The sequence below is a fragment of the Pavona decussata genome, unplaced genomic scaffold (genome assembly GCF_977016875.1).
Source record: "Pavona decussata unplaced genomic scaffold, jaPavDecu1.1 SCAFFOLD_115, whole genome shotgun sequence".
NCBI classification, from domain to species: domain Eukaryota; kingdom Metazoa; phylum Cnidaria; class Anthozoa; order Scleractinia; family Agariciidae; genus Pavona; species Pavona decussata.
Window position 1 is genome coordinate 967503 of NW_028145529.1, and position 24485 is coordinate 991987.

At 38.9% G+C, this 24485-nt stretch overlaps 2 protein-coding genes across 2 annotated transcripts; one reads left to right on the forward strand and one right to left on the reverse strand.

The window, feature by feature from the left end:
- Positions 1-296: 296 nt before the first annotated feature.
- On the reverse strand, positions 297-8988 carry LOC146469917 (ephrin-B2a-like). The gene is made up of 5 exons (XM_085122775.1): positions 8744-8988; positions 4514-4812; positions 3551-3652; positions 2972-3151; positions 297-2217 (listed from the first exon to the last, which is right to left on the reverse strand). The coding sequence occupies exons 1-5, from the start codon at positions 8851-8853 to the stop codon at positions 1988-1990; spliced, it is 921 nt and encodes a 306-aa protein (XP_084978901.1). The 5' UTR covers positions 8854-8988; the 3' UTR covers positions 297-1987.
- Positions 8989-13602: 4614 nt separating this feature from the next.
- Positions 13603-23690, forward strand: LOC146469918 (ras-related protein Rab-11A). The gene is made up of 6 exons (XM_085122782.1): positions 13603-13897; positions 13991-14152; positions 14503-14536; positions 17746-17939; positions 19001-19081; positions 20451-23690. The coding sequence occupies exons 1-6, from the start codon at positions 13858-13860 to the stop codon at positions 20594-20596; spliced, it is 657 nt and encodes a 218-aa protein (XP_084978908.1). The 5' UTR covers positions 13603-13857; the 3' UTR covers positions 20597-23690.
- The last annotated feature ends 795 nt before the right edge of the window (positions 23691-24485 follow it).

Sequence of the window (24485 nt, forward strand, 5' to 3'; positions counted from 1 at the left end):
ACTATTTCCATTTCGAAAAAGTCGTAGGATTTTTGTCGGACGTGCCAAAGCAACCAGTTTCCAGGAAATTGAGGGTTGGCAAAAAGGAGTGCGTCGAGAGAAGGGGGAGGGTGGGGGGGGGGGGGGGGAAGCCCGACAGGCATCCTTCCCAAAAATAACTATACGTTCGAATCACAATTATAACTCAAGCAAATTTTTCGGGTACAAACTTTTGTGCTTCCTTTGAAAGTTGCCCGGAGTTACCACCGAGACCCTATTTTACAGCTTGTTAGGAATAAATGCACATTGCGCTAAAATGACGAACTCCATTCCTTTATTTTAACTTAATATCAAGTAATGGAGGTCAAAGCCAGACATTTTTCATGCATGCGAACTTTATTGATTTGTCAAAACGTAAGCGTTAATATTTATTAAAATTGAATGCAACAAGCACTTTGCGCGTATGTGTGATTTCAAACGAATTAAAATTTTTTTACTTTGACTGCTGATCCTGTACCTGGATTCAGATGCATCAGTTGATGAAATACAGTCTCCTCTACAGAATTCAAAAAGTTATCTACGCATCTAGATCGCTTTACTTACTGGATTAATATGGAATACTAATACTGCAGGTGAACCTAATGTCTATCTCATGTTCACCTTTTGCTATTTTACGCTGGCTGATTCGGTTCCCCGGCATAAAATGCCCAGGTAGATCGCTGGTAGTTTGTATCCCCCGCCAAAAAATCAAGACCGCCGATCAAGTGACTTTCTCCTTCCTAAAGAACATGACAAAATTTCAAATTCCGTAACTTAACGGAACCAAAATCTTTTCCCATCCAGGCGAAAAGCCTCATTTTCAATCACAAACTTGCAAATTCATTGGTAGATAAAAAAAAAAACTTACGTGATGAGGCAAAAACAAAAACAAAAAATGGAAATTGAAATTTTGTTCAAATGGAGCGGTATATTTTTGTTCCGACCTCGGATAGGGGCGTAAAAAGTGGAGCACCCGGCCAACGGTTGTTTGTTTATTCCGGAAAAGGCCAGTATACCCGCACGCTCCATTTGTGTCTCAGCCTGTACAACCTTAATGAAAAGCATCCCAGATATGCTCTAAGGAATAAAGATCCTGGCATGAGAAGGAAAACCTTTTCAAATATATATATAATTTTAGTCTAACAAACATCGGTCATTCACTGTATTGCATTGCATTATTTTACTGTGGCAGATTTTTAAGTAAACTATAAATCTTAGCTTGGTAGCGTAATCTTATGGGATCACATTTTGTAATAATAATTTATATTTCAGCAAGCAAAAACAAACGAAAACATGAAAGAAACGTGCGGAAGAGAGGCCCCGACAATTCACTTGCAAATGCGTGTTAATTTCGCGTTAACGTTTTCTCCCTCGCTCAATTCCACTCTTTGAAAATCTTGATTAGATCTACAATGTAACTTCGTTAGCACCAGCAAGTCGGGGTTGTCAAAATAACGTTTGATAACTGAGTACTTCAGTCGGCAGCACTTAGACTGCGGAACTATATTCTTATCTTAAGAATATTATTTTCCTAATACCATTCAAAACAGCAGCCTTTATACCTGAAGCAATACCTGAAGCTATTTTCAGCTCTATCAAGAACTTTGTCGGCCACTGTTGCATGTCCATAATCCTTTTCTTTGATATAACTTATATTAATATCTTTAATACGCAGGGTTGGGGGGGAGGAGCTGGGGGAAGGGAGAGAGAGAGAGAAAAAAACGAGGAAATGAAACGCGCCGCAGGCGATATCTCTCGAATGCTTAGTTTACTTCTTCCCAGTCTCTACCCATTTTGTCCTTCTCGCCTGCCTCCGCTTTGCTTATTTTCCTCTTCTTAGTTTCTGCGCGGTCAGTTTCCTTCTCTCAGTCTCTGGTGGATTATGACTGTATGTAAGAACCTTTGCAAAGGAGACAGAGCTCTTTTGAAGTTCTCCTGACGATAGAAACGGTGGTCGTTGGCTCATCCACTAAACTGATTTCAATAGCAACCCACTGCTCCAGTCCCCATCAGGGCAATCACGTGACGAAGTGCTGCCATTCGATGATGGCGGAGCTTTCGCTTTTCTGTTCTGGTTTAACCGGTAAATCAGGAAAATAGAAATTATAAGCAGGAGTACGCATATGAACGCAAGAAAACCGATGGTTATGAGATAACTTCTCTCCTTTAGTACAACGTCTCTTTCCTTTTCGGGATTGCCTGTTGAAAGAAATTAAAATGTCGATTTTAGACACATCGTTTAGCTGCGAAATAACTTATATATGTCATGTTTTAACGGCCGATAACAAAACAAAAAAGATCACACAACCCTCCTCACCAGTCATAAGAAATGCAAGTCCTCACTCAATGCGAACAACATGCGTTTACAGAACGCTTTTTTCATCCCCTATAAAATTTTGTAATGGGACGCATCTCCATAGTGTAGCCGTAGCCTTGCATACTAGTTAAGTTATTTAAACAAATTTGAACAAGTAATGCATGATTAACCACTTGTAATTCCACATGTAGCCGTGTTCTTCGTAATCTACACTTCCTTCTAGTCGTCATATTTCCAGCAATACAATTTTAAGACCGCAAAGATGTTGTTTTATTGTGTCTTGGAATTAACACTTTATTCGCGGATTACTTCAGACTAACGATTGTGCATCGGTAGAACTGTCAACGCGTAGCCTGATTGAGGCAGTTGTCCATCCATTATGTTCCTTGCCTAAGAACTTGATGCTATCGTCAATCGCAGGGACACCCCCCCCCCCCCCCCCAGGATTTTTTTCCCAATGGTTCCCTGGTACCCAGAGAAGAGAGACGATTGGGAAAGGTCAGTCTCGAACCAAAGGCCTTCCGATCATTCCATGGAAATTCCGAGGCTCTAGCTAGCCACTAAACCCCACGACCCCGAGTGCACCCTCCACAACAAAGCCACATAAATAACTAAGCCACATTTTTTTTCTTTTACCTGGAGAGCTTATCCGTGTCGTAGGAATGGTATAGTTTGTAATGAGATATTGCAATGAGGTTTTGTTAACAGCAAGAGTAGTTATGACTGCGGTTGTCGGCTTCTTGGTTGTACTGACAGTTGTAGTAGCTTGTGTAGGGACTATTCCGTTACACAAGTCATCACTTTGACAAAGTGGATCTACAAAGAAAAAAGCAGAGAGCAGAGACTCCCTCAATAGTATAAACCGTAGCTCCAGCTCCTTTTTCCTCCTGCATTCTTACCTATTGAATACTGTATACATCGTCGATTATTTGCAGATAAAACCAAACACTCGTTTCCACTCCTCGCCGACACAGCACCACACAGTTTCTTTAGAAACTAACCTCCTTATCCATTTTTGTAAACTAACTTCATCATTGGGATGAACGAAAGGTTGTAATACAGTGCAACTGACTGAATGGTAGAATATCTGCTACATGCGGTGTGAGGTAATTACAACGCTAAACGAAGAGACGATCAAGTCCATCCTTCCTTTGAAAAATTACTTAAGTATCATGAGGTATTATCTTGCAATTAATTCCTTTTGCAATCACGTACCTGCCCTGTTCTTACAAATATGGAATTTCAGCTTCATGTTGTGCGTCTTGCAGTGTCCTCCAGATTTGCTGTCAATGTTAGATTGTGTTCCATCGGAAGTGGCTAGCAGCACGAGAAAATGACAGAAGACAGATGTAAAATTCACTGTCCTTTCGCGTAGTATGAGAGTGAGAAAAAAAACCCTTTCGGTTGGGGTTTCTCCTATAGACCACTACGTTAAGTGCCCCCTTCCTCCCTCCCTTGGGATTCTATGACCTCTTTTGTGCATCAGCTTTTCAGAAAGTGTAGCGATTAAAATCCAAGTATTATAAAGAGTAGCGCACAGAAAATGGTATAACAAAGGACACCAATACACTAAGAAGAAATTCATGGCACAAATAATTACAATAATTACATTTGACACCGGACTGAGAAAAAAATTAGGCTTCCGCTTTCTTTGTGGTATAAGGAACTGGGGTACAATTTTTTGGTCGATGTATGTTTCGGTCAAAGTTGGTACAAAGTGTGAAAACGTTACAGCCATGCTCCCCATACAAAGCTTGATTGAATACCTCCTCAGGCATGGAAGCCAACGCAGCTATATGTTTGCAATATTTTTTATTCTATCCACAATAAGGTAAACTTGGCCACCTTAAAGATTCAAAAGCTGACGTTTCGAGCGTTTGCCCTTCATCAGAGCGAATCGACGAAGGGCAAACGCTCGAAGGATCAGCATTCGAATCTCAATTTACCTTATCAACTCTGTCGATTAAGCCAAACATTCGTTTCTTCTTTAGAAGCTAACCTTCTTACATTTTTGTAGTTTAAATACGCACGATTTCAGTTTGACTTCCGAATTTGCTATTCAGCCAATGAATTAGTTCGTCATTATTAGCATGTCCTGTGTAAATTAAACTAAATTACTGGACCTATATTAGTTAAAATGCTTCAGTGCCTATGGACTTTTAAGCCAGATTCACATACCTATAAAATAGTAATCCTTTCCGGGTTCAAAAACAGGGTCATTGCCAGCACTGTATTTCCTAAATATCACCTGTTCATAATTTAAACTCAAGGGCTTATCGCACAGAATCACTTTCCTGTCCACCAACGGGTTTACCTCACAACGCTCATAGCCTTGTTTGCTGACCAGCCAGAGGTTTTCGTACTGCGGGTTCAGATTATTATTGCTGCGGATTCTAGTTACTATGGTAGCAGTGTTCGGGCAAACGAAGTACAGTGTGGACTGGGGATAAACGCATTGCGTTCTGTTACTCTGGAATCTGAAAGAATAAAAGTAGAAATAAAGTTACGTTTTTCAATCAGTGTGAAAAGTAACTTACTTCGCTTTTACTTTGATTTTAGTTTTGAAAGAAAAACTCGCGGCACTCTTCAGCCATTCAACTCAATCGTGCCTTGCGGCTTCGCGTTTTCCTATGCTTTTTCTGGCACCCAAAGGAAAAAGATACGGAAATTTTCATGTTCTTGATTTTACTCCCAGGAACACGGAAATTTCAATATAACCGAAATAATTGCGAACGGGTAATTCTGGGTTACTGTAGGGTCTTGCATAAAAAGGACAAATACCATTTCTTTCATTTATCGCGGGTGCATGGCTGATTATCTATAATTTTTGCGGGAGGCAGCTTAGCCTAGCAGTTAGCGCGCTCTTACCACTGGGATTTGTTTCACGGTAGCCCTTTTTCAACTTTGTAAATAGCCAACTGGTTTGCCTCCCACCAACTGGGATTTTTAACAAATGTTATGTTCACTTTGTATATTTATTTCATTGATTTATAGTGTCCCCAATTATCAGCTACAGTGCTAAATACTTTGACACTTAAATAAAGTCATTATTTCATTTTATTTTTATTTATTTTACTTGGCTTCAAAACACATATCATCTGTTTCTGATATTTTTATAACTATTATTTTGTAGTGTATTATCTATTTGTAGATCGAATAAGTGAAAGCCGTTCAATGTTTTCTGTTTCACTTTTTAACGTCTTTCGTGTTGCTGCAGCCGTAAACAACGTACCGCAGCACCATCTTTCTTCCTTTGCATAAAGAAAAACACTGAAACAGAGAATCCGCTAAAGTGGCGTTCTTGTATTGACGTCACAGGTCCACTATCCCTAGTCTCCTGCCTTGCGCGGTTTTGTACACACCCGGAAGTGAAATTTCACGTCTTTGACCGCCTCAAACGAGAGGAAGAAAAATCGATAGCGAATTTATTTTTTCGATTTTCATACGAGAACAACAAGAAGATTCGATCAAGCAAATAAAAAAAATCTGTCATATACACTTTAAGAACCGCCATAAGCTAGGGTTTTGAAATTTGTCTTTTAAGCTGAACGACCTCATTAATATATAACCCAATACTTAATTTTTTTTCTTTTTTTTTAACTGAACAAGTTTTAGAATTTCTAGGAATAAGCCAAAATATATGTTTACAATCGAATGCGTCATTATTGAGCAAACTCGTTCCCAAGGTCTCTCCTCTTCACGTCCCAGGGAGCGTGAAGACGAGAGACCCTGGGAACGAGGTTGCATTTTGAGGGATGGTACTGAAAAATCTTCAAAATGATCGCTCCAAAAATAGTATGCGCTATTTTGAAGAAATACTTTAAAGGACTAGATAAAACGTATCCTATAAATTGGTACATTCCGTTTACGAATTGACTTGTCTGGTCGGCCAGTTCTGACAAATGACGATAAAGCTATGATCACATGACCACACCGGATATTTCTGCAAGTAATCTGTACAGTAGACCACTTTCGCGCATGTGTGTTTGGCTTTTTGTTCCACTATTGCTGGAAGAAAATGTAGAGCGAAGGCGGATAGACTACCATTATAACGGTACTTCGCTATCAAATAGCGGTTTTCCTGGTGGTTCCGAAAGTCATTTCAGACGGATAAACATGAATGAAAACGGTATTTGTAGACAGTCTTTTGCAGGTGGCAGGGCCTGAAACCAATCACAACGGAAAACGCTGATTGAATCGGGTAAAACAGATTATCCGACCACCCTATTTTTTGCTAAACTAAACAAGCACTTGATGCACGTTTCGCTTTGTCGTTTCGCTCTGAAGGGCTTACGCTCGAAACGTCAGCACTCGAATCTCTTTACGGTGGCCAAATTACCTTTAGTGATCAACTCTCCAAACATTCGTATCAAAGCACTGTACGTATAAATAAAACTATGCAATGTTGTCTAACCGCTTCAGGCAGCGAAAACGTCACTATTTCAACGAATTCGCGTTTTTTCAAACGTCGCCGCGATTATTCCAACTCGCTTTAAATGTCAAATGTAGGTGAAAATTCCTGGAGTTGAATTCTTGAAAACCGCACCCTAGTTTAGAAAGATAGTGAAATTCGTCTTCGTGTGTTTACGCCCTCCATAAACGTCCAAACAGGAAATTTCGCGTCCTAGTCGTGCAGTGACGGAAACAAATGTACCAAAAAGTGTAATGCTCGTGCAGAGTTGTTCTTTTGGTTATTAAGCCTATTGCTTTTGACGTTCTCGTTGCCGCTGCCGTCGTTGTTGCTAAAGTTTGCAGGAGCTGGCCGTGGCCTTTACACATTCTTCGGTCACGTTGCATGAAATTTTGTTTTCTCAGGTAGTAGCCGTTAGTCACGTGCAAATGCCATATCCATGATTGCAATACGATTTTTGCGTATACAATTTTATCAAACGTAACGATATTAATTTTGCCATCGGCAATACAGGCTATCATCTTACCGAGACAACAAAGCAGGTGGTATTAAAAACAAAATTCAATTGGAAAACTGACATCATCATGGTTACGAATTCATCAGCAAATCCCCCTTGATATCAACTCTAAGAAAGTTCAAAAGGAATTCGAGTTTGGGTTTGTTTCTTGTACCGTGGGCAATGCAAGCAATTTTCCTCTGGAATCGGTGGCAATATGCCGCAGCACTGTCGAATTCAGCTGCAAATTGCAGAATACTTCACGCGTAATATTCTAAAAATAGAAATTATGCACGTTTTTCCATGGCAACATCCAGGCAGTCTATTCCAAAACGCATAATATGTAAGAAAAAGCAAGATAATGTTGAGTTAAATAGTAAATGTAAATAAATAGTGTGGACAATTTTATAAAGTAAATTTCTGCAGGAAATTTAGGGTCTTTTTCTACGGGATTATCAACCAATACTGTATATCTCGGTAATCGGTCACCCCAGTAGGGAATCCATTTTTCCGAGAACGTTCATGCAGTCATACGATTTTAATTATTAACCAACAACACAACAGGGCTCGATCGTGGGTCTTCTTTAGCTTTTAAAACATTTTCTACGCACTCAATTCGGTTGCTGATACTTACGGTGCTTAGGTAGGCAATTATTCACAAGACCGGAAGTCGTAGGTACATTGAAAAATTGAAACACCGGAAAGGTGTGAACGGGAAAAAGAAAATGCTCTGAAGTGAAAGTAAAATATTCCTGGTTGTCATGACGGCTTAATCGGTGAGCTCTTTCTCTGAAACAGCCAGAGCAATCTTGCAGTTATAAACACCAGTAGAGCGTTTTGTCAACTAGCTTCAACTGCTCAAAGGTGACAGTGATCTATAGACTAGGAAATTATTTCCCATATTGTAAAAACCTCATTCTCTATGCAAACACGGCTTGAACCTGAATATGCAAGTTCAGTTCATCGGACAAATTCGTTTCAGCTGGTGAAGAGGGAATAAAGCACAGAATATAGCAAATATTTGTTACTCAGCCTGGTTCTAGTTCAAAGATAATATAAATTATACTCAGTTTCAGGGCAAGAGCTTCTCATTGTCCGTGCCGGCTGTGCCCCGTAGTATGAATAAACAAGTATTAAAACCCCTACCCCGTCTTGCACACGCAATATTTTAAATACGTTTTTCAATAATTAAATATTCACTCCTCGTGTTGTTCGCTAAAGTAATGTTTAGAAACCTTTTACTCTTCCGATCATGCCTGTTTTAAGTTTCTTTTCCCCTCTTTATGTTGAAAGGTGTGTTGCGTAGCTAAATAATCCACTTCCGCTCTCGGGCGATAAAATCTTGCAGTTTTCGTCAGCTAATTATCGAAGGATCTTCGATTGCCTATTTCGTAGTCGTCATCTCGGAGAATAGAATCATGTGGCACTTGTCGAAACCTAATTTTTGCACTCAAAACTGTCTACAATCAAACGTTTTTTGACAAACAAATGTAGTACTTACATTGGGTTCATATGTGTCCAATGAATCGATGGGTACTGGTCGCTTCTTCCCACATCCAACATCAAAATAAGAAAGATAACAACACGCTGTATTCTGTAGAAAACTTCCATTTTCTCTTTTTTTAATTACTTAACTTGTATCGCCGATTGTGGCTGAGTGATACTGCCAGGTCTTACCATGAGTTCCAATTTTAATGCCCAGAAAAATTTCCCCGAAAATTTGCATTTGCAGTAAACAACTTACGTAATTTCCGGTAATTCCGACTACTTACGGAAATATAAAAGACAAGACAAAACTGCTTGTATATAGTTTATTAAGATTTTAGGGATAAAATTAATCACTGTTTTTCCGTACAGTTAAACTGAAAACACAGTTTTGGACCCGCAAACAAGCACCGATTTTGTAATGCCGGGACTACGAACAATCTAAATTGGAATTCATTCAAGCGTTGCGTGACAGTTTCCGCGAACCTCAGTTGTCTCGTGATTTTCAAATGACTCCACTTATTTTGTGTCTAATTACATAAGAAAGTAAATATATATAGTATACCGTTAACTCCCTTAATTGCGGATACTCTCGTGACCGCGATTAATTTTAGTCCCATAAAAGGGTAATAGTGGAAATTTATAATGGTAATTGAACTGAGTGGAGTGTAATGTTGTCTGAAATCATACGCGTGATTTCAAAATCGAATGAGCGTGCAGCGCGAGCTCGATTTGAAATCACAAGCATGATTTCAGACCAAAGTTGCACGTCACAAAGTTCAATTACCACTTTATTACATTTATTTTGATATCACAGAGTTTTATTGTCAATATTACATTCTATTTTTGTTGCTTCATTTCCATTTTGATGGGCTAAAGAAAGGATGCGATTTAGATAAAAAAAAAATGGTGCAATTTAGGAATAAATCGCACTGTTGAGAGCCAATCAGATTGCAAGGATCACCAATGATTTCAAAATGGGTGTAATAAGGTCTAATAAATTTGGTAAAACGTCTGTAATTTATTTTTCCCCGGGTGATTTAGCTGCTGTCCGTGTTATCGGGGTGTTCGTAATAGTGAGCCAGAGGTGTCCGCAAGGCGAGAGTTGGCTGTAATGATGATAGATGTCATAGATAGGGTGTTTTACCTTCTAATACCTTCGTTCCCGGTCTTTGCTAAGCACTCGAGGTTGTTGTTTGCTTAGTGACCTGGCCTATGATTGGAAGCGAGGCTGGGGGTGACCCTGTTCTGATACAAACCTCACTCAGTTTTCATATGTAAATGCAAACCCAGTTAGCATAAGAACAGCTTGATCCACATATGAAAAGCAGTGAGGTTTGGATCAAGACGAAGTCACCCCCAGCCTCGCTTCCAATCCGAAGCCAGGTCACCATGCACAGAATAAATGGGCTATTACGGTGAGCCACTCTGAACGATTAAATATCGCCATGAATGAAGCTCTAGCTTTCAAGGAGGCCTCTCTTTCCTTGGAGAGGCCTTTTTCGCCCTCAAGCAGAGACTATACTAGCAAAGGGAAAAAGAAGAGCGCTTCAGAAGAAGCCGGAACTGAGAGTGATAAAATTATGTCCCCCGCGTGCTGGTCAAAGGTATGCGCATACGTCAGATTTCCCAGATGTCACGCATTCAGTCTCGTTCCCAGAGCCTTCGTTACTCTTATAACTCTCCACTTGGCAAGGGTAACGAAGGCTCTGAGAACAAGATTGTCACGCATTCAAACTGCAGAATACCCTGCCACATCATAGGCCTTGTAGCAGGCGTAAACGGGGAGGGGAGCGAGAAAAAGTGAGGGAAGAAAGCGGGGATTGTCCCGCTTTTTTCTCTTACTTTCTTTTCGCTCCCCTCCCCTTCCCTGAAGGCGATTACGCCTGCTCAGCGCAGGCTGGCTGGCCACATCAAGTCTACTGAAAGGGGTGGCTACTCGGTATGTGCTGTGTTAATTTAAGATGTTGAACCGAGATCTTAGTAGCTGGTTATGCGGTAAGCAGTACGCAATGAATAATAAATTCACTGATGCCAAACCGGAAGTTTGCTACGCAGCACTGGCGAAGGTACGCGGCGGTACGCAATAGACGTCACGCTAACTAGGTAACACCTCTGTATGTGCAGTACGCGTGACAATTAAACCTTGCATTAATTAGCTTCCGCTCACCACGTAGTAGACGCCTACACAGAATATTGTTCTACTGACAGGGTATTCTGCAGTTAAACCCAACAATAAACAGACTGGCTCCAAAACGCTGGAAACTTTTTTGTTAGGGAATTAGTAAGCTCAAAGGCTTGAAACAGCATTGATATAACTTGGAACACAGTTACACTTTTTTAGAACGTCTAATTTTGAGGCTGAGGCTGAACGTTCTTACTTTTTGGCCATTTTGGCAATTTGATGCCAAATTATCGAGGCCAGAGGCTAGAAATAAAGCCTGTCAGGGCATAATTCAGCTGTAACTCTATTGGCGTTCAAACGATTAAAATTTAAATTTTCTCAGAATTCCGAGGCTTTGTACCCAAGTAGCCAAGTAACAAGCCAGTAACCTTAGGTCAAAAACACTTATTTCCGGCCTCTGCATGTCACACATTCTTCCAGTCTCCCAGTGCGTGGCGAACTTCTTAACATATCCGCTTCTTTTGAATGCATATCAATGCGCATGGATTTCTAGAAGGCACCTAACAGGATGAAGAATAGGTAAGATATGTAGAATGGAATTTGTGAACAATCCCTTTTATAAGCTAAATTCACCGCAGAAACCCTTGTACCCGGCAGGGGTAGTTGGGAGGGGGGGGGGGGTGAGGGAGAGACGTCATATATTTTGTTACGTTTCGGTACTATACATTGCTAAGTGTGTAATTTTGCAAGTAAATGCGTGTGAGCGTTAAAGAGTCAGTTACACAATCGCAGGTCAGTTTTTCAAAAATTAAAAAAAAACAGTTTGCTCTTTGGTTAGACAAGGTTCCAATGTTGAACTTGCTGAAAGAAAGTTTCCAAAATCATGAAAATAACGCGAGATTTGTCAGTGAGACTGTTTTAGGAACCTGTACGTTGTTCATTCGTGTTTTTCATTTCAACCAATTGGTCAAATGTAAAATCAAAATGCTATCAGTCTCAGTGACTTTTGTGCGGCAGAAAATTTAGTGGAGAAGTGGACAATAAAAACAGTATAGCGTTTCTGTATCGGGACTACCGGTTTGATAAATGCACCTTGAAAAATGGATGTTCTCAAAATTAGTCTATAAGCCCTACCTGTAAGAGCATCAACTTTCCGCCAACCAACCGTCAGCCGATAGTCCCTCGGCAGAAGTATGACGCCATAAGTATCAGTCTATCATTCTTATGTATAGTAGCAGTTCTATTATTTATAAAACCGTAAATACTTACGTCAAGTTATAAAGAGGGAGTGGACTGATCATCAAAGGGGTTTTCTCATTGCCAGGCGGTTTGGGACTGGCACTAGTTAAATCTGTAATAACCATAGTAATAATAATAGTAATAACTAGTAGTAATGGAAGATTATAGTGCGTCGACTTAGGCCCCTAGGCTTCTAACTGGGTTGCATAAATCATGTTAAGATTACAGGAACCTGTAAATTAAATTGTTATAAAAATAAATATCAAAAGGTGTCAAAATGGTTTTAAAAAACATAGACGTTTCTTCAGTGTGGTCATGTCATGTATTTCCGAGGAACTTTTCTTTCACCGTTCATTATAAAAACGTCACAATAGCATCTTGACGTCCCGCGCGCGTTTCGTACCGTTCCTCGTGGTTTCGCTGCGAAAAGTACAAGACAAGGTAAGATCCTTTTCTTTCTGAAATATCCGCCGCATCCTTGGTAGGATGCCCTATAAACACCTGGGACAGGTAGCATAAAACGTTTCTAACGGCTGTTGACAATTATTCCCAGACAATAACCTAATGTTTTGCAACTATACTTACAGGTTCCTGTAATCTTAACATGTTTTATGCAACCCAGTCAGAAGCCTAGGGGCCTAAGTCGACGCACTATAATCAGTTCGATTACTACTAGTTAATATCTATTTTTATATCAATCCCATCCGATATACAATCCTATCCGATATACAACCTCTTTTCTCGATTACACGCGCTTAGGAACATTTACAGCGGTAGGCTGCTGCCGCTGAACATTTACAGCGGTAGGCACTAGGTACGAAACGCGCTGGGCATGATGGACTGTCATGTTCATTATGCTATTGTGACGGTGCGATTTTACACCGACATATTTTCTCGATTTTTTGCGCTAAGGAACACGCGCGCTGGGCATGATGGACAGTATTGGGACGACTCGATTAGGAAGCGTCTCCTTCGTCGACGCAGTAATAATAATAATAATCCATTTATATAGCGCCTTTTCTACAAGAGCAAAGGCGCTGTTTACAAAAAATTAGATAGAACTAAAAAAGTAGAAATGATCACAAGAAATTCGCATTAAACTAGACGCTAACTACAAGATAAATAAATGTACACAATTACAAAAATCAGATAACAAATTTTTAAAAAAACATCACGATTCATAAGCTCGCACAAAAAGAAAATCATCAATCGAGTTTGCAGATTTAATGTCCTCAGGTAAGCTATTCCAAAGTTCGTTTACCATACGAATTAAGATCTATCTGTTTACCCCATACATTTCACCAATAAAAACACCACGAAACACTGCAAACAAAGTATTGCAAAATATCATTCCTAAAAATTCCCTGACACCAACTCTTGTTCGTAGTTGGTAAGTTACGTGCTGATCTGTGACGTGGAAAGCGTGACACACAGCTTGTGGCGTAACAAAGAACTACAGTTATGACATGTACTCGTTCCCAGGAGCTTATGTCATGTCCAAATTTGGAATCCTCCAGGCCCAGTCCTGTAGGGCGGCCATTTTGTATCGCTTCCGCCCGTTAGTGAAAACTACAATCTATCAAAAATCTTTGTCATCCCGTAACCTTTTTCTTGGTTCTTTGGTCATCGAAGACAAGAAAAGCCTTCTTTCAATTTTATCCGACAATTTTGGGTTCTCAAATTCTATTCGTAGCAGGAGGGTGTGATTTGGAGACGTAGGATTTGAAAGACGGTTTATTTATCTAGGATTACTGAAGTTTACCGCTATGGGGACGAAAGATGACGAATATGACTATCTTTTTAAAGGTATTCATGTACTAAATCATTCTTATGCTTCTGCTCCAGTGGCGTTGTGTATACGTGGACGACATTTCTAAATGTTATTGTATGTTTCAACAGTTGTACTTATTGGCGACTCCGGCGTTGGCAAGTCAAATCTCCTCTCTCGGTTCACAAGAAACGAGTTCAATTTGGAGTCGAAGTCCACCATTGGGGTAGAATTCGCTACCCGAAGTATACAAGTTGACGGAAAAACTATTAAGGCACAGATCTGGGACACTGGTAAGCAGGCATTGGCATTTTGTTTACCAGCGTTTCGTTTGTTTGGACGTATAAATTGCTCAATCTGTTAACCTGGTGTAAGCTTTCATCCATAAGGGGGAGTGTAGGTTGATTTTTCCTCCCGGAAGCCAGGAAAAAAATAAGTTTTCTAGAACTTTTGAGCCAAAATATGAAGAAATCTTTGCAGTTTGTAAACAGCTAGACATGTAACGAAGTTCGGTGTATATTGTAGGTGGGTTGAAATGGAAAAATCTTGATCACGCATATTTTTATATGAGCAGTGGCTCCCTCGGGTGGTAATGTTGATATTGATCCTTCTGTATTAACCTCGCTTCTTTCACTTTTCGTAGCCGGACAAGAAAGATACAGAGCCATAACGAGCGCGTAAGTTTTTCCAAAACGTCAGAAAGTTGTAATTATTTGTACATGTACAATATACAGGTCGTCAGGAACGGCGGATTAGTAAATATTATTGTCCAATCTTCCCACGTTATGTTGTAGTTAATAATATTAAATTTTCAAAAGCGTCAAACATATTTTTTTGAAATATGCAAAATATTTGCCTTCTCGTATCCCTGAAAATTGTTCTGATCCATAAATGAGCGTGAAACCCATATACATGTAAGATGTTTTAACTTGTGCCACAACCAATATTGTATGAATGTATTGATATTTACTACTCATTGTCCGAATCTTCTCAAAACTCAATATTTTCTTCCTATTAACCACTAAAATAATTTTAATAATGAGGGTTCTGATGACAGATACATTTTATTGCAAAGTTTATATCTACCAGCTCTATTATTCCACTTAAAAAAGCAGGTGTGTGGTATCATAGTTAATAAAAGGCAATGGTTATGAAGCCTGACAAACTTCTTTGTTGTATGTTTTTGTTCGCGTTTTTGGCCTTGACCGTGCGCAAACTGCAATAGATTTTGAGATGTGTTGGAGCAACTGACAAATCGAAGCATTCCAGTTAAGATATTCAACTGTAGTGTGAACGTTAAAACAGAGGATTGTGCATGGTCGAGGCTGTTCCAACACCATTGTTTTCATGGCAAGGTTTCATAACCAGTCCCTCGATTAACTATGGTTGTTTTAAGGATCCACCTAGTCTCAATTAAACTGAGCTGCTGTGAAGGCAAAATTTGTCTCTGTAATCACTAAAACACAACCTCCACATTTACAGAATAAACAAGTCTGAAAAAATTAACCTATCATGCACCCTGCTGGCCAAAACCGGCCATGATTTCACACATTATCACGTTCGCTTTGCGTTTAGTTCCTGCCTTCCCTAGAAGGGATATTTTTGTCCCCTCTTGTTCTCGTCATCTTCAGAAAGGACTGACCAATCAGAATCCACTACGCATATATTTATGCGTCTTAGGGGGACCTAGACAAAACAGCTTTTCGTCTACGCAAAGCCATCTCCAATTCAATTTCAGTTTTTGTTATTGCATGGGCCGGACCGCTAAATTTTTAGTCGCTGATTTTCACGTTTTCCAAAGGAAAACACACCTGTTTCGAAATGGTAAATCGAAAGAAGAACTGCTCAGGAACACTCGACAATTTCGACAGCAGAAATCCAAAAAATAACAGCGAAGAAATTGTGCTTCGAGGCAACATTGTTGTGTGATCCAGGCAATGAGCTAGCAGGCATCTCAAATCATTATTCAGGCCACGGACTTTCTGCGAAATTTTCGAGTACTTCTGGGAATTCAACAGCCAAAAAATTACAAATTTGTACTGAAATACTATTTTAATTGACCGATTCTTTGTATTCTGAACAGTTTTTGCGAAATTTTTGAAAAACGTGCCCTGCATGGCCGACAAATTCGCTTTGAAATGGACTTGTAGTTCCTTCAAATCGCTTGCACGTCTCTCGTCTCGCTTTTAGAATTATACGCGTTTCTTTTCTAGGCGTAAGCAAAGACTTTTCTGAGTAAATTTTTCATTTAGGAAAGCTCTTTGTGTGTTTTTTCTTTCTATTTTTGTTGACAAAATGTGACAACTGCGTAATCTTGAATAAACAAACACATTCCCTCAAGAGGGATCAAATTTTGCCCATGCGACACAAGGATCAAATTTCAAGTTTGTTTCAAGTTTGTTTTTTTGGAAAACTTTTAATTTGCAACTAGTGTATTTTATTCCATAATTAGTAATTGTAACTATTTTAGACCAAAGGGGTGTTATTGTTTGTTTTTTTGCCCTGTAAGCTCTATATTTTAACTGCTCATGGGGTTAGAAATAACCACTTTGCTATTCTGCTGAATTTTGGAAAACCTCTGGAAATGGTTGGTGCACAATGGGTAAATGTGACCTTTTTTGTAATTCATCGATTGCACACCTATACATGTATATTATGTGATCACAAACCACTCATGCTCATTGCTTTGAAAGGACTCCACTCTCCCAGGGTTTTCTTTTGTTTGCTACCACCAGCCAGTTTCAACACAGTAATGAAAAGGAACTTTTGCATTTGTTTCTATCGAAAGGGCAAAGTTTCAAATATCTGGGCGTTTTTAACTTGTGAGTCAGGTGTGATCAACAAAATGTTTGGTCATGGCAAGTCTTGAATCAAGGTACAAACAACAACCATTGTACAATAATAAAAGGAAGGAGAAACCCCATCAGCTACAATTTTGTTTAATTTTCAATTTCATTTTGAAGAAGAGGAAGAAAAATCACAACAGGAGAGGTTCATAAATTATGCCTTGGTGATATGGCAGGCCTTCCACAATTCCATAATCAGGTTGAATGAATACAGAGTTTTTGCAAACTTGTTACTTGTCAGGTTTGAGGGAAAGGACTATGAAATTAAGAGAAGAAAGCAAGTGGTATACATGTAGATTGTACTGTGCAACAAACCTGTTGTAATCTCACCTAACACTTTTAACACTAACATGTTGCTAACATAACAGGTTTGATCCCATTCATTCTGATTCAAACACTTCAATCTGATATGATATTTACCATTCATTTTCAATGGTTGTATGGTGAGGGATTTGAAATTGAAGTATACTCTCTGGAGGACAGATACATTCTCTACTGGAGCAGATTTGTTTATTTGGGTCAGGTGTTGTCAACCTTCTCACTGTTAACATGCAATACATTATTCTACACATATATATACATATATAGTTCAGGACCAAGAGAAACAGCTTTGTATCCAGTGTATGTGTTATTCTGACTGATGAACAAGCTCAGAATACTATGCTATTTCCATTTGTATTCATTTCACACAGGATTGTTCATTTAATCATTTGCCACATTTACTTGGTACTGTAATTGACAACTAATCGAAGTCTTCTTTAGGAAGGTTTCCTTTAATAGTGACCCTCCATGTTAAGTCAGTTGGTTGAGAGTTGTATCATAGAAATTTGTCCCACTGGTTAAAGTTCACTTGGAGGGGACTTGTTAAATTAATGCATTTTGTACATAATTTTTTAAAGATACTATGTAAAAAAAACAGCATTACATTTATAAATAGTTGCTTGTACTGCCAAATCTTTCTGTTGCTTTACTGTGAGTTTGAAAGGAACTTTGTACCGACTGGTTGTCTTATTACATCTCATTATATTTTATTTAAACAGATATTACAGAGGAGCTGTTGGGGCTCTTTTGGTTTATGATATTGCAAAGCACTTGACATATGAAAATGTAGAAAGGTGGCTTAAAGAACTTCGGGATCATGCCGACAGTAACATTGTTATAATGCTAGTCGGCAACAAGAGTGATCTACGACATCTCAGAGCTGTTCCCACAGATGAGGCCAAAGCCTTTGCAGGTACATGTCTTCAATGTTGACAAAAATTATCTTTTGTCATGTATTTGTGGTAGCTCTAGTTGAGTTTCATTGTTCAGGTATGCCATGTAGTCAGTGTAGTTTTTATTATTACATGAAGCTTTGGCTTGCGCTGATACAGTACACATGTACTGTGCCCAATCCAAAGCACTGAACTAGCCATGTTGCATAACAGAGTCTGTACAAGTTAACAGTGTAACTAAGGTTTCTATTGGAAGAAGTTAGCTAGGTCCTTTAGTGTTTGAGCAATCTGTTATTTTTCTCAAGGATGATAGGGTAAACTAAACATGCGGTGATATGGAAAAAACACCAGCCATGAGAAAATGGGCTGCATAGCATTCTGCCTTTGCCCCTGTGCAATGGTCTCCTCACCAGAGTGGATTTTGTCCTTGCATTGCATTATTTCCCTAAAAGGAATGTGGGAGTACTTGTTATGAAACAAGCTAAGAATGTCAATCAAGTGCAGAGTCACCCCAGGGCGTTTGTCGTGTTTCCCAAAGGTTTGCTTTTAGCCTTTTGTACATCTGGTTAGCTGGAGAAAATGTGGAGATACATGTTTTTATTGTCTAACAAAACAACACACCCTGATGAAGAGAACAAATAGGCGACTATATTTTCTTTGGCTATTCTATACTACCTGTTAAAATCTACATGTATTATTGCAGGGGTTTCATTATTGTTTGGGGTAGGAGGGTTCTTAGTGGTTAATAGACTTGGACCGCTCTTTAATTTGTCTTGTTTAGACTTCTTATAAAACTCTCCAAAAGCAGATACTGTGTTCAGAGTACATGTAAGTGGGTCCCAGTACTCAAGTCCTGGCTTCTAATAAAACCTCTGTGTATTGGCAGGAATTTACAGTCACTAAGCTAGGGTGGCTTCTTATCAAGGAATTTTACCATTTTCTGTGCCTGAGGATATGATTGAAAGTAAAGTGACCCATCTTGTGTCAGATTACAACAAGAAATTTTCTTGTCCTCTGTGTACAGTAGAGTGATTTTTTTGCATGTTGGATTTGAAATTGTTAATTTTATGATTGATTTCAGAGAAAAATGGGCTTTCATTCATTGAGACATCAGCTCTGGATTCGACAAATGTGGAGGTGGCCTTTCATAACATTTTAACAGGTCAGTAAAGATTTAGCAGGACATGTGCTAGTAGAAAGCTTACCTTTCATCATCTCTTGTTCAAGTATAATGTGAATTGCATTCCTATGAGGGCCTCGAGTCTAAGCTTGACAGAGACCTTTGTCAGTGATTTTGGTGTAAAATTTGTTTTTCCCAGTTAAAGATTTCCAGGCCCCTGTTGTTCCCGTGGTTAAATCAAAATCCATCAGATTAAATGTACTCCAACCAATACATTTTATCTGCTGGATAGCGATTATCCGCAAGATAAATTTATCTGCACTTTGAACAGCTGGAGCCAGGTGTATAATTTTACATGAACGCCCATAACTTATTAAGCACAAACCAAGCTCGAGTAAGCTGATAGTAAATGACTGAGAAAATGTGGCCAAATCTGGGGGAGATTGGAGTTTGTTCAAGTTAGCGGGGAGGAGTTAACCGAGTTCAGGCAGCAGGTTGATGCTGATTAGTTTCTTTTTCCAAAAGACAATTATGACAATAGATGGACAAAAATGGCTCTCCAGGCGAGGCGGAGGATTAAATACAACATCATTTGCCACAGGAACGGGAGTGAATGTGTTCATAGTCTTAAAAGAGTGCGGATGTACAATGCCAAAACTGCCTGCTTTTCTATCGTTTCAAAAAATAACATCACATTATCTTAATGAGCATGTCAGGGAACTTAAGCAACGACTTGGCAAAGCCAACGCCAACAAAAACGTCACTTGAAAATATAACTTTGCGTTACTTGTAGTACTTCGCTATTATTCCAATTCTTTCAACTTGTAATATGTGGCATAGTACCTGGGAACCTGATTGATAGGAACAGCATTCATGTAAGAAAGGAGAATGAAATCAATTCCCCGTCATGTGCTCACATTATCCACAAAACCTTGAATTTGGCGATTTCACATTGTTGTTTTGCTGATGATGCAAAGAAATGTACAAAAACATATAACGCACGCACAAAGCAATTGTTTTTGCTCATTAAACCTATTGTTTTGTGGCGTTCTGATTGGCCTCGTCGTTGTTGCTGCTTAAGTTCCCTATTCATGAGATTGAAACCAACCTGTAGGGACAAAATGAAGCCAACCGATTCAAAGAAACTTCAAACCCCACGGAGCTGATTATGAAAAAAAAGTCCAATGTTTTCAGGTTTAATGACCAAAACCTTAAGTGCATAACTGGCAAAAACACATTGTACAAGATTTGTACATATTTCAGTATACCACTAAAAGAAAAGTTTCTCAGGGTTTGCAGTAAAAGTGCACTTATTTATTTATTTATTTATTTATTTATTTATTTATTTATTTATTTATTTATTTATTTATTTATTTATTTATTTATTTATTTATTTATTTATTTATTTCAGAAATCTACCACATTGTATCCCAAAAGCAAATTCATGACTCTCCTGGATCGGATGGAAACCAGCCAAGCAACAATGTGCAGCCAATTCACGTAGAACCCACAACAAGAGCTGACCACGACAAGAAAGTACAATGTTGTAATGCTTAATTAGCTCATCAACCTTTAGTGTTTTGTTGACAAATACATATTGGGCTGTAAGCCTTTCATTATACTGTACCATAACAGAACCTGGCTTTTCAACGGCCTTCCTTATTTCCCTAGTATATTAATGTTAAATTGAATAGTCCAGACACAAAGATACTGGAAAGAATATTGTTAATTTTTGTTGGAAAAAAAATGCAGGGTCGTGTGTCTTGGAGCTTTTGGTTTTTTAATTTGTACGGCACAGTCCCTTGTCATTTAAAAAACTACTTATGAATAATTAATTTTGCAATTTTGCCAAGTTCATGTTTTGTTTGGATCAGCCGTTTGGTTCAATCTTGAACCAGTCATGGTTAATTGGTTGGTGCTTCTCTTTTTAAAACATGTTCCAGCTATCAGTATGCCTGTATAGCTGGTATAATAATCAATTCCTGCTGCTTTCTCAGGCCAGATATTCCTCCCCTGGTCAAGGTCAAAGTTGGAACTGCAGAACAATGAAAATAAGTGGCAAAGCCACAACAGGCCCCCTCCCTCAAGGCTTTTCTGCTCATTCTTACAGCGTTATCCACCCGCCACACAGACACTATTTTGAGCTGTGATAACATGTTCATCAATAATAATTATGTTTGTTTATTTGCTTGTCACAGCACTTGACAGTAAGAACCTATGAAAGCAGCAGTTGCAAGACATGTTTTCCCCAATCTTTTCCATGCAATCTGAAGTCATTCAAAAAGTTTGTCAACATGCAAACTAAAGACAGTTTTTACTTGAGCGTTGGATCAAGTTTATGAAAATTTCAGCCAATATCACCATGAGGAAACCTTTGATCCAAACAAAACACAGTCATATTCCTGGTTACCATCCATTTCTTTGCCAGTTGAGAGAGTAAATGCAGAGTACATGTAAGGTAATTTTCATTCCGTGGTTAGTTTGTATTACATTATTTCGTGTACAGATTTGAGGGTGATCACTTTTCATTAAAACTTGTGTATTGATGCAAGGTATCTAAGACCACCTTTACGTGTACACTGTAGACTTGGGGTCATTGATGGGACACTTTATTAGGCATTAAAATGTGTTCAGTTGCTAGTTGAGCATCCTTTGCTGATGATCAGGAATATGACCCTTTGGTAACAATGAAGTTCCTGTATACATGATCATGTAGGTGCCAAAAAAGTTTGTTAAGGACGGTGTCTACTTTTGTTACTGTGCATATGTTCTGCACATTTCAAGATATTTCGGTGTCCTATGGGTGGTGCCTACTAATACAGGGCGGTAACCATGTATTTTTCAGAGATAATAAAGCTTCAACTTGATTAAAAAAAGCCATACATTGCTTTGTATTTAGCACTTATTATTGTTTCTTGATAATCTCTAAAAAATGCTTGGTCACGCCCAATTTTCTTTTTGGATTCCAATAGCCTTTGCTAAGATCTGCTTTTCCTGCATAGTAATAAACTGTGCAAAACTATCGCTCTATTAGTAGGCGCCATCCTTAAGTGCCATTGTCTCAACACCACTCCAACATTGATTCCTGGTGTTCTCCTAGGCAAAGATGAATACAAAGGGTGTGTGCGATTGACCCTATTCCGCAGTAGGAATACATATACAATGATGACAAGAAATCCCTCATAAGAGGATTTTGGTCTTACTGGAGTACAAAATTTATTATCTTATGTCAGCAAAAACGTGCAGAAATGTCTTCCCAAATTTACTAACAGCGGTTCTGCTTATTCTTATTCCGGAATAAAGTCGATTGAGCACCACCTAAGCACTGTGTCCAAGAAATATTTTGGGCACATCTTGCTCCAACTGCATTGACTCATGACTCTTTCCTGAGGGTGCACCAAGTCTTAATGGGAACTAAAGCTAAGAGCTGTTACTATATTAACAATGTTTTGGCCAGATTAAGTTTGCATGGTCCAAAGTGTACGTTTACGACTGAATTGGGTGTGGGTGGTAGGTATCATTTCTTTGTTCACCCACATCTCTACAGTGCCTTTTTCAAATGTTTCAGTTTTATTTCTGTCAAATGTGCATGTATGTAGACCCAAGGAATTACTGAAAATGCAAATTTCTTCTACTTTTAGTAATATTGTGTTTCAAACTTTTCGTAATAGTGATGTGTAAAATGTTTGTCCCCAACCCAACCTGGTAGTTGAAGAGAAAAAAAAAATATAGTAGATAATGCTATTTTGCTGCCTTAAGGGAGCCAAAAAATTTGTGTAAAAAGGCAGACACTAAGGGAAGCAAGCAGTAACTGAATTACTGTGCAACCGCATACACTGTACCTGTTAATTTAAGATCGGTAACTAGAGGCTTGAACTACCATAATAGTGTGAGATGCAATGGTTTTCTCTCAATCATCTGCAATATGAATTGAAGTCATTTCTTTAGCAAAAAGCTCAGTAGCTTTCACTTGTAGTTTGATGCATGCATAAATAGTACAGTCAAACCCTGTTGTTGCAGACACCACTTGGACCAAAGGAAGTGTCCGTTTTATGAAGTGTCCTTGTTAAGCGGGCTGTTAATAAAATAATTTTTTTTGGAAAATGTTTGGAGTGGGACCAAGAAAGGTGTCCATAATAACTGATGAGTGTCTGCATTAAGCGGGTGTCCGGAAAGCGGGGTTCCACTGCAAATTCTTTGCCAAACAAGAAATGTTGTCTGAAAGCCACTTTGGGCTACACTTACTTTCCTTGTTCTACCAGTTAAACTAATCAGTACTGAAAATGAAGGCAATAATAATTATGTGGATAATTATCTTGCCTCGTCAATATGAGCGTGGGTAGCACAGGTTAATGTCTCTAATGTTAATTATATATTTTGACGAAAAAAAACAATGTAGAAAAATGCCTCAGTTAGCGAGAGCAAGACATGTAATTTACAGAATTGTTGTTAATTATTCGACACATTGAAAAGTGATTGTATATTACGTAATGTGAACACATTTTCAGTTTAAGTAAGCTTTAGTTTTGGGCACGTTTTGATCCGGTTGATTACGTCAGCAAGAGTGTCTTAATAATTTTTCAGCACTGATTCAATGTGTATGAGTAATTTGCAAATATGGTTAAAATACAGTGCCAATATTATGCCTTTATATAGTCTGTCCTGTATACTGAGTCATTGACAGATTTAAAGGGAGGTGGGGTTGGGGGCAAGGGGATCCCTTCCCCCTATTTGTTTTAGACCGAAATCGAAATCTTTCAAGTGAATGAAGACAAACTTATTGGAAACGGAATCGTTCCATTTGTATAACGACCCGTGCCAAACGCATCGCGAGACAAGTGGCTTTTTTCTCGCGAGAAACTTTCGGTGATTTCGTAATTTCCGGTGTACTGTGTATCAAAATTGCCGCTTCAGTGATTCTCGCAAGTGTCGTATCGAGAGACGAGAGTCGCGGTTCTCGACTCAAGAGACGCGATTCCCGTCTTGCGAGAAACGAGACGAGACTGAGCGGTAGTGCATTTCTTTTTATGAAGAGAAACAAGTCGAGAGCGGGGGTGCTTACCATTTACATGGAAAACCCGGACATTCCAGTTGGAAAATCATATGGTACGCATCATTCCATTTGGAATACTTCTAAGATTATGGGCTTCTGGTCAAAGTGATGCATTTTTATTTCTCCTTTTGGGATTTACAGCTGATGTTCATACATTTCGCATGTTACCCATCTTCTGTTAAGACAAGCTAAATCATTTCGCGTTATACCGAAAATTTCCATCCGGGTGATTTGCGTAAATGGTAAGCACCCCGGGCCTCCAACTTACCTGAAGGTCTGGAATTGCCACTGAATCTGTTTTACCCTAATAGAGCAGATTTTAATTGAGTGTCGTAAAAGCAAAACCAAAGTAGTTACTCTGCCCAATCACAACAGAGGTAAACATCAGAATTC